Source organism: Pieris napi, chromosome 6 (genome assembly GCF_905475465.1).
Source record: "Pieris napi chromosome 6, ilPieNapi1.2, whole genome shotgun sequence".
NCBI lineage: Eukaryota > Metazoa > Arthropoda > Insecta > Lepidoptera > Pieridae > Pieris > Pieris napi.
Window position 1 is genome coordinate 937723 of NC_062239.1, and position 21263 is coordinate 958985.

The 21263-nt window shown below is 34.1% G+C and overlaps 1 protein-coding gene across 1 annotated transcript in view; it reads right to left on the reverse strand.

Annotated features, from left to right (window-relative positions):
* LOC125050400 (RNA-binding protein MEX3B) overlaps window positions 1-14390 on the reverse strand; it is a 37845-nt gene extending 23455 nt beyond the window's left edge. The window contains exon 1 of the mRNA XM_047650242.1: window positions 13988-14390. Coding sequence (XP_047506198.1) covers window positions 13988-14228 — 241 coding nt within the window. The 5' untranslated portion in view covers window positions 14229-14390. The remainder of the gene's footprint in view (window positions 1-13987) is intronic.
* Between the last annotated feature and the right edge of the window lie 6873 nt (window positions 14391-21263).

The window sequence follows — 21263 nt, forward strand, 5'->3', positions numbered from 1 at the left end:
CATAATGAACCTCCCATGGAGCTCGAAAGTACAAGAGTGCTTTTCAGTAAGAATAGTTATGTAAATATGATCAATCGATTACGCAATTATCTACAAGGCATTCTTTTAAGAGTAATCTCCTGCATTCTATTTACGTCGATATATTTTATTGTTGGTCAATAATTCTTGACAGGAATATAAATAACAACGGAGTGTAAAACGTCCGAGAAAATGATAAAGTTATTTATTCGTACATAAACGAGATAGAAGGTCGTACGCATCTCACCAGGGTAGGTCGGGATTTCGGGAGATTGACGGCCGTTTATTTTTTTATAAATTGGGCCGGAAGCGAATCTGATGTTAAGTGATACCGCCGCCTATAGACTCAAAGCCAAAGGGCTTGCGAGTGCTTTTAAGAATTGGTACACTCTTTTCTTGAAGGACTAAGTCGAATTTGTTCAGAAATACTTCAGTAGACAGCTAAAAATCGTTGTGGAACGGAGTATTAGCTTGATACATGATTAAGACATCAGGAGATGATTGATACGGTGCAATGGGGCGCCTCGACCTTGAAGACACGTATTGTTTTCGCCCATTCGTCTGCTTAGAGGTCATCACCGCTTAGACTGCCATTGCGGACTACATAATCAGCTTAATATTAGCAAGTAAGCTTAATTTGACCTCCACGTTACATGTACCTTGATATCGTGTGGCATATTTAATTCATATATCCTTTGTTGGGATTAGGATACTTGATTTTTGTAACAGAAATCCTTTTTTTGGTACAATTATTTATACGGTAAGGTCATAGGTTTAGTAGAACGTAGACTACATAATTAATATTAAACTGTTAAAAATTTATATAATATAATTATTTGTCTTTAGGTCCGATGATTTATTTCCTTACAAGATATACGAAGTGCAGAGGTTGTGAAATTGCGTGCGAGTTGCGACCGCAAGACATCCGGCGGACAATGCGTATGCGCAGACCGGACGAAAGCTCGCCGGATGCACGTAATACTCAACTTAGATCGACCCTGTTTATACATTTATTGGTTAGCACTAGCAATCACTTGTGGTCCTGCCTTGTGTCTCGGAAAACATTTATTTACAGCAGGTGGATTACATTATAATAGCTAATTTTGTTATTATAACGATGATACCAGGCGAGTTTCCTTTTTTCTTAAAGAAAGGAGGTTTTGGGTATTTCAACTGTTTTTTTTTTTGTTTTAATAAAATAAATAAACATTATTATATGAAAAACCAGGATCGGTGTAGAAAGCCATATAAATAGTACATACTAGGAGAATATAGCAGCGTAAGAGATATCAAATGAAGCGGTCTATCACGGCTCGTTACCGCAAAACTAGGGAAGCCATGGATGTGTGGGAGCATAGCAGGTTTGTCTATTATGACATCGAGACAGGGTTTATTTCTTTTTGTTCTTATTATATGGTTAAGATTGAATATCACGTCAGCAAATGCCATTTTAAACAAAGGAATAAGTTTCGCTTACATTTAGAAATATGTAGAAATGTCACTGAAATATTGTTTTATAATAAAACACTTTCGATTACACATGGAAACCTACTTTTCTACAGTTTCATTTTTCATGCAGCACTTTTGTGATTCAAAACTTGCTTGTGACAACAATGCAAAGAAAACATCGCTTTTGTTTTCATATATACTTAAACCGTTACTAACAAATGAATGTCAAATCTGTTATATATGAAATATAATATTTAACGGTTACCTATAGGAAACCTATTTATTTTGACCTTCAGAACTGATAGGTTAATTGCTGGGAGATTAGCTTTTGGCGGTTTTTTAAACTCAATGATTCATAATTATATACCTAGCTCAAGAATCGCAGAACCTGTCATTAAACTATACAAATAATTACTTAGGTACAATCAATCTTAATATGGCAATAACAGCAACGTGTTCAGTATTACCTGTGGCAAAAATCAAATTAACTTTTAACAGTTTCGAGACCGCTTTCCTGCTTAGAAACCGACACCTACCACCAATTAATCTGAATTTCGTAATTCTTGTAATAAATTATACAACTTGCCCGAACCAATTTCATTTTTAATCTCATATGCAAACATTGAAAAATTAAAGCAATTATAAATAAATATAATAAGCTCGATAAAGCAAACTATAATATTATTTAAATAACATCAATCACCGAACCGTTCAAATATAATTTATGGGGCAGCAAATCAAAAAGTCCAGTATATTTCATCCGCTAATTCTCATCTAAAAAATGTTACTCCGTAACATGAGAATTAAGATTAATATCGATATTTTTTGTGAGTGAATCAACCCGATGATTACGATTTGAGGTCATTAAGAACCTCGCGTGTGACCCGCGAGTGCAGATGCAATGACGCAATATAACAAAATCATTCTTACATATACCACCCAAGAATTAAACTAACAAAATATACGATTATTTTAGTTTAAATCTTTTTAAATTTATGACTATTTCCTTCCTGTTAAAATACGTGCACTTGGTCATCGGTTTCCAATTATTTTTAATTAATTTTGTTTATTTTTTTGTATACAAAAGTTACGTAAACACAATCCTAATTTGGATAAATAAATTGCACATTGCAGTTTTGCTATCCTGAATTCTGACCTATCATTACGACTATCATTCATTTGTCAAGTTTTGACAGTTCACAGATTAATAATTGCTAATTTGTTACATGCATATTGCCTAAAACAATGGATGTACCGTACGAGAAACGAGAATCGAAACTAGCGTATTAGAATAATAAGATAATGATACGTCTGGCTAAGCGATCCGGCGAATTGGCGCGTTTTTTTTCACCATCGATGTTGCCATGTCTGCTCTTCTGATTTATTCCCGCCCAGTTAACTAGTTCAAGGCTATTTTACATGTCGCGAACGTGAATGGACGGCTTTATATTAATTCGCTATAGGTCATCGTAGGTCGCAGGGGTCACCCGAACGCTAGAAAACACAGCATCATGTGTCATAATTATTTGAAAACTTATAATAAATTCAATTTAAATTATTTTAGTTCGATTTATTCGTTAATTTATAATAGTCATTGTTAGTTTTGACACTTGAAAAATATAGTCCATTCCAATAAAATCCATTTAAAATTAATTAGGTACAGATTATGATAAAAAGTTTCGGATTCCGAATGAGGTTTTAATTGTTACAAATAATGCAAAAAATCAACGGATGACGGCGACATTAAGTTATTTTGTAACAGAGTGCATTGCACTGGGAATTGACCGCTTTAAGATCCGCAGTACGGAGGGCGCGACCAAACCTAATCGGACCATAAACAATTATTTGAATTTTATACATGCCACGTGACCACTATTTAACGAAACTAACCATATTGTACTGGTCCAATTACTTTTTATTGAATATATTTTCATGATGGCGTACTACACGTCCTTACTTAGGCTTTAAGTTTAGTTAGTTCAAGTTTTTATTTTGACAAATTGTTTTATTATATCTGTTTATTTTTATGCTCTTGACATTTAAGCAATCACATATCTTTAGAATGATACCCACAATAAGGCATTAATAAAAAATACATTACAATAAGTACCAGGTAATCATAATGTAAAAGTGCAAACTCTTAAACTTTCCAATGAAGTGCGAGTGATAAATTAAGTGATGACGCCACCGTAGCTCGTAGGTCAGTGAGAATGCTTACGTATTGTTAGGATTTTATTAGACTGTATGACCGGTATGATATCAGTTATTATTCCGTTCAAGTGTCGAAGCATTTTTAAACAATTATGCATCTAATAAAATTTCCTGTTATATTATGTATTCCTGGTATACTGTTTCTATTTCATATTTTTAAATTTTGTTCTAAAAACTGTAGGTACTCGTAAATCTTAATTAATTAATTCATCTACATTTATTTAGTTGTCACAATTTTACCTACATGATTAATATAAAAATAAAAAATTATGTTTAAATTACAAAACATAGGACATCTTAATTTAAACCATCGAAGCGTTATAAATGGCATTTACCTACTAGCTATATGAGACGACCACCTCACTGCGTCCGCGCAAAGTCACTTACAAGTCACATTGTTAAAAAAACAGGCCACCAGGGAACTAATAGCCCAAGAGCTGCAAACTTCAAAAGCAATTAAATCGACAAATCATAATCATGAGACCACACTTGACTTATTAAGTTATAGGCAGACGTCAAAATTATTACCCTGAATTCACGGATGTGATATATATATACAAGTTTTTTTATAATACTACGATTTATTATTCAATTGAATTGATAATTATTATATTGACATACCTAAACAGCTAGCTCTTAGCCTAAAAGTCATCGGTGTGAACATTATTTTAGAGCATGTATGCAAAATATCAAAATATCTGTCAACCGGTCGGCGAGCTTTGATCTACGGCGCACTGACCGCGACCCCAGACTTGACTAATCACACGGATAATGCGATCTTTATCTTATTTAGCAAATTTTTATTTGTTACCAATTTCAAAAACCAAGAGAATGTTCCCTCTAATCATTATGACCTGGTAGTTTTCTGTTTTATCTATGAAAAATATTGATGTTATTAATAATATCTGAAGAAATAGTAGTAATAAAAAGTACATACTTGGTTTCGAACATTTACAAAGTACATCTTAAAGTTATGAGTTTATGACATTTATGGCTTAAGCGAGAAAAATGAGGCCACTTAACAATTTCATGGTCGGAAATGTTACATTTTTTATTCATCGAAGGCATGACGTTATTAGTTTTTCGTCTTAAAACGATAAACATCTTAATTGTTATAGAAATAAATAGTTCGGCATCTTCAAACCATTGCAACATGACCTCAAATGGGTGAAATACAATGGTTATTTATTAGGCGGCAGGTACGCGAGAGAGGTCATATTAAATCGGTTTCTAATTCGGTTTTTGGAAAACGAACAGGGCTGCCACTTGCAAACAAATAACATTGATAAAGCTTTTCTTTTATAGACATTTTAATACTTTAGCGTCAAACTTTTTTTATGTCCAAAGCTTAAGTAAAATTATTGATATATTTTATGAATTATTGTTTGCTAGGGACGACGCATCCTACAGACCTATAACTTATTCAAGTAATAGTCGGGCATTGAGTTGTGATAACCCTAGCATACCATTCAACATACAGGAATATAGAATTAGCCGATCTGCGACGATTTTTATAAGAAAATATGTTGTCGGCATTTTAATGACAAAACGTACGATATTTGAACATCGATATCGCATATTTATTGCCTTTGTTGCCAACGTGAACGCCCTCTCATATTAAAAACGTGATTTATAGTTCATACATGTTTGTCGAAGGTGGTCCCAATTAATTGGCCACAGATGGAGAAATGATAGGTGACCTAAGAAAAGACTGCTCTGGAAATATGGAGAAAGACTGAAGAAACTCGTCTCCCGCGGGAATCGGTCTCACCAATTAAGAGAAGTATGTTTCTGTGTCACCACTTGATCTAAGTTTTTCCAGCCTTTTACTGAAATTTAGGTTAACTTAGAATACAGGGCACATTTAAGCGACAATATCAAATCGCAACTTTCACTACTTCTCGTCGTCACTCATTTTCCAATCGTTAAACATTAAAAACAATATGGCGGAGAACAAAGCGAGCGTACGCGCAAAAACGAGATCGGTTTAAAGTTGCGAATAAAAAACAATTTCCAAGAAGCGTTGACCGACTCGCCAATTATAATAAAATCGTTGTTCAATACCGCCGGCGAAGTAGCCATTTAACATAATATCATCAATATAATCAAATCCAACTTTCAAAATAAACGAAAAGATCGCTTTAGATGTGACAAATGTCAATTTAACATTGACATCAGTTGTATTAATGAACGCGTGAACGTTTAAGTATAGGAAGATGTTATAGCTGAAATCAAACGGAGTGTCGCAAAAGGATCGATGTTCCCGATGCGTCGCGAGCCTCGAACCGATTCTAAGGATTATTACAGTGGAATGCCGCTCTGCAGCTCTCGATTTTCGAGCGCCTCAACCCGTGATATAATCGTTTTATAGTTTATTTAATTTAATGCTCGTTCTAAATGTATCCATTTTGAAATAATCGATTAAGTGCAAACGTCACGTTTTAGTTCGAGTATTGATTGGGGTAATGGCGCTTTTTACAATTATCTGAACACCCAAATTACAGGTTGGATGCGTGTGCCATTCTCAAGTATTTGCCCGAGGTGTCAATACTCAGTGCGTAATGAATGTATGCTATATTTTGGATGTATTTATGTCATTAAAGCAAGCCACGTATGCACGTATAGTTCTGAATGGATGTTTCATACCAGGTTCACATAAATGTGCGTCTGTAAAAACTTGAGAGTCCACGATCGGCAGGTGTACGCGGCAGATGTTGGCGGCGACGCAATTCGTGAAAACGCTATACATAAGTTATATGTATTCACAAGTTATGAATGTATAACAAAAATTATGTTTTCATACGTTTGTATGATAGCAGTTAAGTGGGAATTATGATCAACAGATGTAAATTTTATTACTTCTATACGATTTTATTACTGCAGGCAAATAAACATAAGGAGTTTAATATTAGTATGATCATATTAGGAAATGTTCAGTTAACATATTTGAATGTATGTCCTTGTAAAAACGTAACAGTAGAATACGTCAGTAATATAGGTAATCGTTATAACTATTAATACAAAATACATCAGAATATCAACATTTGTTTGTAACACCCCTCAACAGATGGCGCACAACTGACTTTAGAGGGACCATTGACACGGAACGCTTAGTAAAAACCGCTATTCATGTTCTTGGATATTTGTTAATCTATAAATATACTCGTCATAACGAAGGTCAACTTGTACAAGACTCCTTTTCTCGATCTTTAATTACCTTATGGCAGGTGGTCTATGCGCTTTTCAGCGAAAACGGGTATTCAATAATAATTAATGACGCGGAATAATGGACCAGCATGCGAGACGAAAATCTAAAGGCACGCATCGAACTGCAACTCGATATGGCGATATCGGGCATTTTACATTTTCACGAGTGAAATATCGCCTTACCGCCACCCACTGTTTACTTTTTAACCTCTATGAAATGTATGTGACCCTGGTTTTAGCGTAGCATTTGCATTGTTTCTTTTACTCTGACTGGCTGCTCCAAGTAATTCTTTTTAAATTAAATTTAGATAGATCCTGATAAACGTTACACTACCTCACCATTTAATTTGGCGATAGGTGCAGGTAGAATTTAACTGCAGGTAAGCTTTTACAAGAAACGAAAGAAACCCAACATAATAACAGCTCGAAGCGATTGGAACAAAACCTTTCCATACAAAGGATTTAACAATACAGATAACATTCTTTTGTGACTTTCAAAATGCGTTAAAATCGGCACTTCATTGAGTAATTACTTGATTTTCTTAAGTTATTGAACCGCCGGTGATAACCCGACGTCCGTTACATTTACTAGAATCGGTTCTTATTAAAAAATAAATTATTCTGGGAATTTTAATATATTTTCAAACTTCAGAATTTATAATCGATAAAACGTGTTTTTAAAGCTAGCTGAGTTATCAGTATTAAAGAAAGCTTGTATGCGACAGCTGTGAAGCTAAGATAACAGTGACAAACAAATTACTCCGCAATCATCATGACCCAAAAACGTTACCTGGTCTTGCCATACAAAAAATAATTACCCTTATCACTATTAAACTCGGTGTTCATTAATGAGACTTTAACTTATTTCCTAGTATAATCAAAATGCCACAAATTTATTTAAAACAACGGAGGAATAAAACGCGATTAATAGTTTAATCGGAACAATGTACGATTGATTTCACTTAGGCATTATAATACGTATAATAAATAGTAAATACATCGACAAACTTATACTTGCTTAGACCCTATATTTAGGCCTTCAACGGATTGTAGAATATTGTTTAGAAATTGTTAAAGATAAATTTAGATACGAATAAACTAATACTTTTCTTAATAATTCTTAAAGTTACTAGTAATTTAAAATACGTTAATAAATAATGCTCCAAAAGGTTAAATTATATTAACCTAAAACAATGCTTTTAGTTAATTATAAATTAAAAGTTCGTGAAAACAACTCTATAAATGTGAATTGTAATGAAAGGGTAATCCAAAGTTAGAATCAACCCTAACGAAAAATGAATACCTTATAACAACAATAGAGCGACTAGGTGACCGTTGCCTAAACGCACGTTAAAAACGTAAAACGCAGCTGTCATGCACTTTGTCATTGCCCTTTCGCTGATCGACGATGCGCATACGCAGCGCGTACACGCACCAATTCGAACACTCTTACTTTCATGTATGACAACTGACGTTTCAGTTTGAGATTAATTTTCATACTTCACAACAATATTCACACAAGTCAAACGCACGAGGAATATGAAAATAAAAAAAATATTTAAAAGTCAATGGAGTAATTTAACCACGTATGTAGGAAGTAATTTGCACGTTAATGTACGGTTTAATACACAATGGATTTTGTTTTATAATAACAGGCTACAGGTGTTTTATTTTTAATCGATTAATGTGGTAACGAATTAATATCAGGAAGTCCTTTCGTTTTGTTCGTATGTGCTACTAAATTTGCAACTAATTCGCGATATATATAGAAATTTGCTTTATACATAGCATGTCATTGCTGATCAGATATATTATAATGAAATACTAATGTGACAAGAAACAATGTGATTACTATAAGAAAATAATTGACTGAGGGTGATGGTTAAAGGAAATTAATCGTAGTAATGAAATACTACTAAAATACAGTTAAAAATCTTAATAATTTTGTACGAATGCATGCATTAGGTATGCTATCAATAAATTTTTCCGACATTCGACAGTTAGACGAACAGGTGTGGCGCCCGTTGCAAGACACTTTATCGTTAAGACGGTTATAAGCAGATGGCAAAGTTAACGTTAACTTAACCGATAAGATGCAACACGAACTTGTAATACAATTTATAGTCAAATATTTAACGGGCAACATATATTAACGTAGGTACAAAGAGTAACTCGTCTTGAAATTTAAATTACAGCGCTCGATAACAGTACAATTATATAAATCATTCTTAAACGGTTTTATTCTTAATACATGACAGATAATTGGTGTGAACCAAAACTAGTTAGCCAGGGCATTGTTAAATATCAATTGGAGTAGTAAAGCCACATGTCTCGCTTCCACCAACTAGGCAGGGCACATTCTTTGACCAACAACTTTTCGCACATCTGCGTTCTACGGACTTTGACTCGACGGCATTAACATCGTATCCTGTCATTACACCTTTATAAGAAACTGAACAACTATTTTTTCCATTACAATAACGCGCTCCGCGACAAATACTTTAATCTCGAACAGAAATTACTATAGTTTTGTAAAAAAATAAAGCCACATTTGCTGCAGAATAATGAAGAAACCCGAAGGATAACTTATTACAGTCTACGGAGTAAATCGAAATGGGAGTGAGTCTAATTCGCAGCGGCGCCTGACAGCCTGAGATGGATTGTTGTCAACATTAGTGCGAGGAGCATATCGACTCGTCGCTTTATAATACGCTCACTAACACCATACCAACAAACACTTTAACCGCGACTCATTTAAAGAGAAATAAATCTAAACGTCAACTGCATACGATCTCATATCCCCAAGCACCATATTGACGTTTAAGACTCAATAACTGTATAATAAATAATCATTCCCGTCCGCAAGTACTTGCCCGCGAGTCGTCTGGCACTCGATTTCAAACTCAGATACAAAAGGGCTGAAAGTTCATAATTAAACGTAGATGACAGTTTTTGCTTCGGAGCATGGGTTTATTCGTGGTGCCGCGGCAATTAGGAAGTTACTCATTAGGATCCCTAAGTTTCGCAGACGTGGGGGTGCCCTCGCGCTGTGTCACACAGAATCTTTCGCAATCCCCATTTGCAGAACAAAAACTAATGTAGGGTTAGTTGTTAAGAGATTTTTATTCTACGTTGTGTTTTGTTACACTAATATACAAAGCAAACAGGAGCGCACCAACTCGACCTGTTCCCAAAACTGGCGCCACAGAGAGCGACAGGGACAGGATGATACATCTGAAAATAAACCTCAAATTCACCGTCTTAGATGCATCCGTAGATCTTATTTCCGAACGCGTGATAGGGATGCAAGATGCGGTTAGCGGCGTCCCAGAATGCATCTGTCAAGATACACAAAAAATGGGGCCATGGAATTTCGGGACGTCTCGGGCAGGACATATGCTCGTTTATTTTTTACTACAGTAGTTTCATTCAAAAATTGTCAACGGGAAGAGATTTGTGTAATCTTGTTAAAGTAATAATAGTTAACAATCAATTTGTTGCTCATAAAATTAATAAGCCTGGCTTATTAACTACAAAGGTTTGAAAAAATTACTAAACATTTTCGGTACTTAAAGTTTTATCAACACAAAAGTTTTTATACTAAATAATAACCCATAATAATAAACAGCGCTTAAGGCATTTCCGTTCAATCAAAGAAAGCACGAGTCCCTATTACTAGGCGTGCAGAAGTGAGCAGAAGTCAAAGCCTTGACCCTGACTGTGGTGGCGTCGACCGGAACGCACGCTGAGCTACACTGCAAATCTTGATTCCCTCTCACTATCCAACCGCATAGCCAATGTTTGTGGCCTAAGTACATCCCCCAGGCGAGTGTTTTGTTTTATTTAACTCGGCTTATTATCCATGGGAAAAAACTTACTTAATATTTTTGAAGATTCTATTATGAGAGTATGCGATGCGCGCGCACACCGTCACAAAAAACCGACACCCTGAAGGTAGCATAGTCAACATTTTAAAGTATTTAAATAAACTTTATTTAACTAGATAATGCGTTATAAAACTTTAAAAGATTTTTATCTTGTTACGCCAAAGAAGCATAACTTCTAACGCGTGTAAGTACACACATGTTTATTTTTCTTTTAATTGGAAGAGACATTACAGCTTAGCTAAGAATGAACTTAACTATCTTTTGTAAATAAGGATTCCACTATCGTTAAAAAGATAATATAACTAATTCTAAATAATTAAGAGGTGGCAACAGTAACTAAAAGTTAAAGGATAAAAAGTAAATTTGGGAGATGTCGGGCTGGCAGTCATTGATGCGGAACCGGTCCTAGCCTAGAACCGGCTTGTGACGGACAGGGATGAATTACTCATCGTATACGTTTAGGAACGTTATGTTCATAGACCATACTTTAAATACCAGACGCGTAGCATTATAATGAGCCACTTAAAATATATTCTAATTAGTTAGGAAGTTTAAGGTAAATACGAAATGCTAGTTATTGAGGTGATTTAAGCAGATGTTTCGGGAATGTACTGACCCAGCCGAACTTACAAGATGCAAAACAAAGCGGCACGCCACTACAAATCAAAACAACAAACGTGCCGACAGGATCCGATCGACTTCAGGGACAATCGAACATCGAATCGAGGATCGATTGTCGAGACTTGACAACCGGACGTGACGTCACGCCGTGTCCGCGGGTAAACTGGAGAATTTTAAACAACCTCCTTTTCGTGTATCGAGCTAAACACTATCCGAACACATGTCATTCGAATAAACATTTTTGTTTTTATCGCCGTATTATCTTAGTGTTAAAGCCTACTATTGAATTGGTTAAAATTATTCAAAGGATGTGTTTTATATTCATGTCATAATTTTAGTTATAAGGTCGTAATTACACGTTGTGCTGAATTTTAACGGTTTTTGAGCCTTTTGTTTGCGAAATCGAAATCATTGTCGTATTTAATGAATTCGTTATATAAGTGCCAATTTTAGTTTTATTACAGTGACAAAAGCTAATTATAAATACTATATACATATTAATTTTAATTAAATACTACTTATTTATTAATTAATTCAGTGTTAAACGTATAGAACTATTGCGTAATAATAAAAGTACATTTCTAATCTTAACAGAAAAAAGGAGTAAGTAACGAAATCTTGCTTATATTATCTACCTTTTTAATTCTGAGGCAATACCACTAAATAATGACAAAAGGCATTTATCGCAATACGAACATGAGCTAAGCACAGGTACTCGAACAACTTCATAAAAAGTCTTCCACATGAAAGAACTTTTATGTATTGAATTTCTTCCAGACGTTATTGTACTTTGGTGGGACTGTGAAGGAATAAATTCTATGGACGATTTTTCTTTTGTCCAGACAGGACAAGAAATTTCATACATAATAAGTTTTTTCAATAGAAATAAAGCTGGACCGAGCCTTAAATTAAAAAATAACCAAGTACCGAGAACATTGAAACAGTCTAAACATGCATCTAAATATAGACTAACCTACATTATTATTTCTGTTCATGGAACTTTGTCGCAATGAAGGGCGATCTCTGTTGGTTGTGTTATTGGGAACGATGCTTGCTGCTCACATGGACAGGGTTGCATATTGTTATTTTACGATTTCAGCCAGCTCGATCGTGTATATCATACCAAACTTAAAATATTTATATAAATTTAGATTGTCAAATAATGGTTTATTAACAAAGTATTTACTATTTGTAATACATCGAACTCATTTATTTATGTAAGTTGGTTAAAAAGGTTTTATTATTATGCATCAAAACCTATACTTTCGTGCAATTAATTATTTCCTTTTTTATTGTGTAGGCTTGCAACATTATTTCGATATCTTATTAACATACGTGCACGGGCATATTATTAATCTGTCAAGATTTCAGCACGAACAGACATGTATACCAACACATCTATGGTCTTCTTTATGTGAATCAAAACTAGCAAGATAAACAAAATTACGACTTATATCCAATACAATGTTATTTTCCGAAAGTAATGTACCTAGCCAAATGAAATTGAAATAACATAACTATGCACGAAAATAATTATTGCTTCTAGTATTTTATTTAAAAAATGTCTAAAAAGTACCTAAATTTAATATTTTTAAATTATAAATTACAAAATATCAAATATATTTTCGTAAAACGATTTCCGTCAAATGTAATCGAAATAAAATAATAGGTACTTATGCAAGAAAATAATTGATTCTAGTATCCTTTTTAAAAAATGTCTAAAACGTACCTAAACTTATTAATTTTAAATTATATATTTCAAAATAACGAATATATTTTTGTAAAACGATTTTCGTCAAATGTTATATAAATAAAATAATACTTATTCAAGAAAATAATTGTTTCTAGTATCTTATTTGAAAAATGTCTAAAACGTACCTAAATATAATATTGTTCAAAAAACTACCATGAACTATCAGAATCAATCTCAATCACCAGAATATAAATAAACAAAACTTATTTTAGCAGTGAAGGGACTCGTGTAGGTAGAGAAAAATTTACAAAAAATCACTGCATCCAAGTTAAATTGCTCCACTTTGAATTTGACCACGAAATTAACTTTTTTCGTTGAAATCTAATGCACATTTACTAAAATTAGTCTCAGATAAGGCAGCTTTGTCGGAATTTTTTCAACCTGACCCACTCGAAAAAAGCCTACCGACATCCCTTGGGATCATTTTTTGCTAACGGTAACTTTTAATTAGTGGATCCCACTTTTTACAGGCTAACACGTTATGGATGAAGATACAGGCATGGGAACTAGCGACATGCAATTATTTACACATTAATATTTATACAATCACTGCATTCTACGTGCTGTCTACGTATACTACAAAATGCACTACGCCGCAGTCGGACGCATAACGCCAATCGCACGACATATTTGTGAGGGTAAACAAACAGAAAGCAGCGACGATAAAATACCTATCACACTTATAACGTATATTTTCATCAGCCGGCGAATGGCTAATCGAATATAACCTAAATCGCACGTGCGTCCTGCGCCCTAACAAAAGGGTGGAGTGAGATATCAAATAGTGCAGGGGTACAAAACGTCTTCGCTATTCAACCGGCGACATAACCTCAAATCTTACCTTGTCTACCAACGATTTCTGCGACGTGTTCTGAAGATGGTACTGGCACGCATTCAGTCATATTCTGTGATTTCTTGGTGCGATCATCCGGGGGCGGTGCGAATCCCAGAGGACTGGCTAGCGGGTTTGCGGAGGGCAGACTCTCGCCAAAGTTAAGCATGCTCAGCTCGAGCGCGAGCTGGAACGCGCGCTGGTCTTCCACCAGCCCACCTCCGAGCTCTCCGAAGAGACTTGACGGCATTTCCACTTGTGAAGCAATCTTGTCGGTTGAGAGAGGTCGCCCTCTCGTATCTGTCACTGGGTAAAAAAAGCACGTTCGATCGTGTGGGGTGCCGCGTTTTGTAGCGTAATGTACGTGCACTTGGATCGGGTCGCGTCGGCAGACTGAATCGCCGGCCGGCCGGCGCGGCATGGCTGGCGCACGCGCTCGCCGTCCTCGCCCCGCGCCCCCCGCCCGGGGGTGCACTGCCGCGGCCACCGAGTGCAGCTTCCGCCCGCCCGCCCGAGCACCGCGACACAACCAGGTAACTACTCACTATGCACTTCTATACTTTATACGTACCGTGCGCCTCTACGTGCCTAATTAATTGGTTACATTCGCGGAGCGACAATTTTCCGTGATCCGTTACAACGTTAACAATATGTTCAATCGGGTTAAGTAGCTTGTAAATACATACAATAATAAGAAGGCTAAAAGTCATATTTTAATATGTATTTATATTATACAAGTTACTATATTGATCTAAATTAAGCTCAAACTTAATTTATCCCGGAGAAATAACATTTGTTTTGGTACGGATAGCACCGGTTTCATCAACTACATACTTATAAAATGATCAGTCCTTTAGTCTGCAACTTAACGTATTACAGGGTATCCAATATATAGACAAACAGTATTTAAATATATATTTTCAAAATAGTTCCTTAGTTTCGAATCTAATATGTTGCCGGAAATCCCCTGCATAATGAAAATAGGTGTCAAATCCGAACTTATTATTAACGATTTGTCTAACCAAATCTCTGACCCGGAGGTCTATACTATATGCCATCTACGTGAAGTATTAACGGAATGTATATGTTAGTTAGCGATACTCCCTCGTGTCTCAAGTTCATTTCGCAAACCCTAGGTCAAGGTAAGCACTAAAATTTTTACTACTTCTGTAAGCTACTGTTTATTGCGATAGTCTTAAATAGATCTAGACCTTAACTCGGTAGACCTATAATGTATTGGATTTATAAATATTCCCTAATGAAGTTTATTAATATATAATATAGAACATTTTTAATTCAAGCCCACTTATATTACGTATTTGTAGTGTAGGGTTTTGACAATTAGTCGCTGTGTTCTTTATAATTTCATGTGACAAGATTAAGTTTAAACACTTACATCTGTCAAATTGTTATTGTATTTTGGCTGTGTGAGTTACTTCGAAATTAGACTGGTCTCATCTTAGTCTCTCTCTCAATACTAGCTCAATATGCGTGGTTATTTGTACCGACGAATCGAGGAGCAGGACTTATGGTATTAAGAGGTTTTTCTCTTTTTCGACGCTTTCCATGGGTTCCACTTGTAGAGATTAGAGCAGGTTGTACTATATATAAAAAAGTGCTATACAGTGGAACTTCATAATTGGATACTTTAGTCTTTACTAATAAGTTCAAGTTCGTTGCGAGTCTGAGAAACAATCAAGATTTATTAACTTCAAACTTTTAAGTCATTTCTCCACTTTCCTGCTATCCTAGTCCTTTTAAAAATACAAACATTAACGTCATAGAACAAAAAATAATATCGGATAATCGTCACTTTTATGGAAGAAAAGTCTCAGTCGGGTTTTCATTTTTGAAGTAAGGGATAAAATTATAGAAGGCATTTATCGTTCTATCTATTTTTATAGCCTCTAAGGCTTATAATATAATAGATGAATTTGGTTTAAAGTTATTTCAGATGCCGCGGAATTTTCTTTATCCAACCAAATTTAATTAAACGAAATTCTCAAAACTAAAAATATGTACATAGTAGTCATGTTGTTTTATATTTCATACTTCGGGACTGCTCTACAGTATCGGAAACGCATTTAAATTTATTTTTTTTATTTAAGACTACCGTGTATTGAGTCACACTTTTTTATTGATGGGAAATCAATCTACAGACTCCCGCGCTGGGGCAATTAAAATTGTTTACAGGTAGAATTGTACTCAAGCTAGTACCTCAGAGTATCATATATACCAATGGCCCCACAACCTTTTAGGTCTGAGCCTCAGATATATGTTCTGCTATAACTTTTAATAGGCAAGTAGGTGACCAACCTTCGGTGCCTAGTAGTTAGTACACCGTCGACTTTTGGGATCTAAAGCACCTTCCTCACGATGTTTTCTTTCGCCTAATACGAGCGAGTGTTAACTGCGCACATAAACAGAAATTCCATTGGTTCACAGCCAGGGATCAAACCTACAACCCAAGGGATGAGGGTAGGCAATCACTAGACGAACACTGCTCGTACCCAGTGTATGTATCATAAAAGAAAATTAATCAGAATACGTTTTATCAATACATATGTTTAATATAATAATAATTAATCACATACATGTCAAAATAATTTTAATCTAACCAGTAATTCACCTCGTAACTGTAACGGGTGTATAATTTTAAATTCAAAACAATTTTTTGTCACGCGTTTCCCATTATTTGTGAAGAAACGTAAGCACTATAGGGGCAGGGGGGAGGGGGATTTCTTTGATTTTCTTATTTGGTGATTACATCAACAGTAATTATTTACTTTTTTACACATATTACACGCACATTGTCTATGCTTGAAAACCTACAAAAAAATATTACTTTTATGTACTATTATTTTTGAGAGCTTTGCTTACTTTTGCTGAAAAGAGGAAGGAGGGAGGGGGGGGATAAATTGAAGTAAATCTGATGACGTAATACTTGAACGGTCCCTTATCTAGTTATTACAGAAAAGGTTTCTAAACTATCGGATCACTAGAACAAAAAGCTGTATTGTTCATCAGAGGTCATAGAAAAGGAAAAAGTGATTACTTGTAGTAAACCTGATACTTGCTTGTTGGTGGTCGTCTTGTCATGCATGAATTATATTTTTTCAATATAAACAGATGGTGAACGGCAAGCACTTGATTTAAACACGCAAGACAACTTTGCGTATGATCATTTAATAGGTTTTCATATATATTTTCATTAAAACTCTTTCATTTAAACTCAAAAGTCGCAATTTGTATTCATGTTTTATATAAAACTAAGTTTACTACAGGACAAAGTAAATTTTTCGAAGATTTAAGACAGTTTTATGAGAGAAAAATCCGGAAATCCGACCTGAGTTATCACGTCATGTGTTGTACAAATAGCGTCATGGACCAGATTACTACTTAAAAATTTAGGGCAACGCTGGTCCAATGCCATTAGGAACATATAAATTAAATGTAAAAACTTAAAATTAAGCTTAAAACAAATACACGATGAATCAATACAAAAAACACAAGTATTAAAAATATATGAAATAGTAAAAATTGAATGAAATTTTATTTTTTCCTTTCAAAACTTTATCTTTATCTAAAATCTAATTGTATAGATATATTGTTATTTGGAACATAATAAAATGAAGGTAACGCAAACTTAGTACGCCATTGTACTTGTAAGGCAGACAAAAAATTTAAATCTTGTATTTTGATTTAGACTGTATTACAGGGTGACAATGGTGTAGGCGGAATTAAACGCAAAAATATACAATCATAAAATATGTATAATCTTTTTACACACAGGAATGTGTTATAAAAACGTATTTTTAAGGAAAATACACTGTTAATTGATAATACAGAATTTAAAAATAAATCCCGATGTTTCGCTTGCTTTTGTGTTTGTTTGCCGCAAGTTGTATGAATTTCTATTAAGTGAACTTTTCTTTTAGCTTGAAAGATCATTGTACGGTTCCTGGGTCATCGGGGTGCTTTAAATAATAGAGGATTTTAATTTTCCTATATATTAACCACCGCGTACAATAATAGAATATAAGTGAAATAATGAAAATATGAATGGAATGTAACAGTTGAAGAAAGAGCCTACGTCTGGCTATACTCTCGGGGCGTAACTCCGACGATTTAGGAAATCGCCACGCTTATAAAACTAAAAAAGCCTAAGTGAGCAAAATGCTTATTATTTGTTTACAATTTCTTAAAAAAACACAGCATATAAGATATATATCTATTTTTGTTATTATGGTAAATAATTACTCAGATACTAACTAGTACAACATCAGTAAATATAGAAACGTGAAACGAATTTGATTGGTGGTCAAGGGCTCAAGTTAAAATGTTAATCTTGGTTTCGTAATAGGTATCTTTTCATTGTATAATGTATAATAGCTATATAACATTTGTAGTTAAAATTGGGTCTATGCAATAAACAAATAATTTGAAATCTTGGAATTTGAGCAGACAAATCCAGACAATACGTATAAAGTGTTAAAGCTTTGAGTCTTTAGTAAGAAAAATAAATTTAATAAATATGCCTTAAATAATAATTCGTGAGAAAATCCGTTCTGTTCCTGTTTAATACGTCACCCTCTGTCTCAAGTTCAAAGTACAGTCGCGTACAATAAGTACGCAGGTACATATTTTTTTGGCCCACCATCTGCTTATAAAACGCCGGATAGCAGATGCAAGCCACGCTATTGTGCTCAGTAGAACATTTTTTTTGCACTTTATGAAGATTGAACGGATGTGAAGACGTATGGAGAATCGATCTTAATGTAACAAAACAGTCTCTTTAATTTCTCAAGTTTTTGTTCCTCGTTTTTGTCGATAGGAAACGTAGTTCCGGTGAGTTTCAAGATATTTTGGTTAATTGTATATGTTGTAGAAGAAACTAAGTAGTGTTGGCCTAGTGGCTTCAGCGTGCAACTCTCATCCCTGAGGTCATAGGTTCGATCCCCGGCTGCGCACCAATGGACTTTCTGCGCATTTAACATTCGCTGGAACGGTGAAGCAAAACATAGTGACCAAACCGGCTTGCCGTAAACCCAAGAAAGTCGACAGCGTGTGTCAGGCACAGGAGGCAATCAGCCTACTTGCTATTAGATTAACAAATGATCATGAAACAGATTCAGAGAGGGCAAGATCTAAAAAGGTTGTAGCGCAACTGATTTATTTTATTATGTAAGAGATTTACGTAGTATTTTCCCAAAGATCTAACAAGTTTCATCTTTACATAATTTACTATTTTTTCAGGACTTATCGGGACTTATTTTGATATATATTTTTATATTGATTGTTCTGTTAATAATCAAAATCCCATTATCATATAATATTTGTATAGCTAATTAAAAATCCTAGTCCTATAAAGGCACTGAGTCAAATTCATGTCAAATGCACTTCCAACTACAAAAAGATTCTGTGCCCAATGTGACCTAGATTTCATAGTGCTTTTTAGTTTATGTATAAGTATATATAAACTACAAACACATATGCGTTTGTTTCTTAATTCTCTTACTTCATTTCAGCCAGTATAAAACAATAGCATGTTCAAATTCAGACATTTAAAGGAACACTATGAAAAATAAGTTAAAATACCACAAATAACATCAAACTATTCCGATGCTTAAAGCTAGTTTAAATGTATATATTATTAATTATTTATTCAAGCCTCATTTATTCCTTGAAACAACACTATTTACAAAAGAATATATATAAATTATATAGAAAATAAAATACCCTTTAAAAGGCATAAATCATCTCTTCTAGGAAAAAGATTTTTCTTAAGAATGTTTTATTTCCAATCAGTTATAATCCTATTCGAAATACTATTCTGAGAATTCAAAGCTACGTTTAATTAAATATTTTTTAAACAATTTCTGACAAATAAACATTAGTTTTGTGATGATTGCGGACTACAAAGCATGCATATTGTCTTCTAATTATGTGTTATTGGAACTAAAAGATAGACTCACTTGAAGATCAAAGAGCTACTCCAAAAGTGAAAATATTCAGAAATGAGACCCCCTTGAGAGGTCGTCGCTCGAACGAACCCTTAAAGTTCATTAACCTTGTGTGCTAATTTTCATTGTTTTATATTTGCGAACGGGATTATAATTGTTTTGTTTTATTTTGGCGGATTTCCGCTGAGCATTTTAAGGTGTGTGACTATTCTTAAAAGTACCTTCTTTATGTTTTTGTTATATATATTTTCTTTGTCTACTTCCCCGACTATCTGGGCGTCGGAGTATTTTGCATTAGCGCATACAAATAGCATTTGTAAATAATAATAGTATTACTTATTTCCGTTAAATATATAAATAAAAAGTTGTAAGTTCAGATTCCTACAAAGATTATTGGTTTTTCTATCGTTGTTTACAACTTGTATGTAGTTTCACAAGTATTATTATATATTATATATATACTCATATAATATACATATTACAATATTAAAGAGGCGCATGGCATTGGACCCCTTAATTTAAAAAAAAAAACTGTTAAAATTACATGCATGATGTCTCAGTTCCCAGTGAATTACATTAGGTTAGGTTAGATTTTTCTTTTCTTAGCGGCGTTTGTGATCTGGTTAGATGAGGTTAATGCCACAAATTTGTACCTTCTTCCATTCATTTCACAAATCATGATGTTTTAATAAATTTCTTTGGGGTTAAAGAGAATGCGCCACCACATTATTCCATGGTACAACATTTCCAAGTGATGAAAATATGTAAAAACAAAATTGGAGCTTTTTTAAGGTGCCGTGATTCGACAAATTTACCAGATTATATATTTCAAATAATATATTCATATATGTAACTAAATGTTAACTTATGAACATTGATTAAAAAACTTTAATGCTTCTAAATTGACGTTAATGCCAATTCTCAATCAAGTTTAAACCTCACATGTTCATGATTTAATTAAGGCCACGGATTATATATAAATCAAGCTAATATTTGGTGTCCTATCTGGCAAAGGCCTTCTCCAGTTTTCTTAGTATTTAATATCTAGTTGTTATAATAAAATGAATATATATTATAATAGAATTAAAAGATCTTCCGACTAGAGTCTTTAAAAAGCGACTTGGTGTATTTACTTTTGGACAAAATCTACTATTCAATAAATGATTATTTGCGTGACACAGTGTAGTTGATATTAATTTAATAAAGTATGATATGATATGTACGATACAAATAATATAAGAATTGACTTTGACTAATAATGTAAAATTCCTTAAGACAAATTTGCGCGCCATTGCGTGTGGCAGAATATGCGAATTTACGAT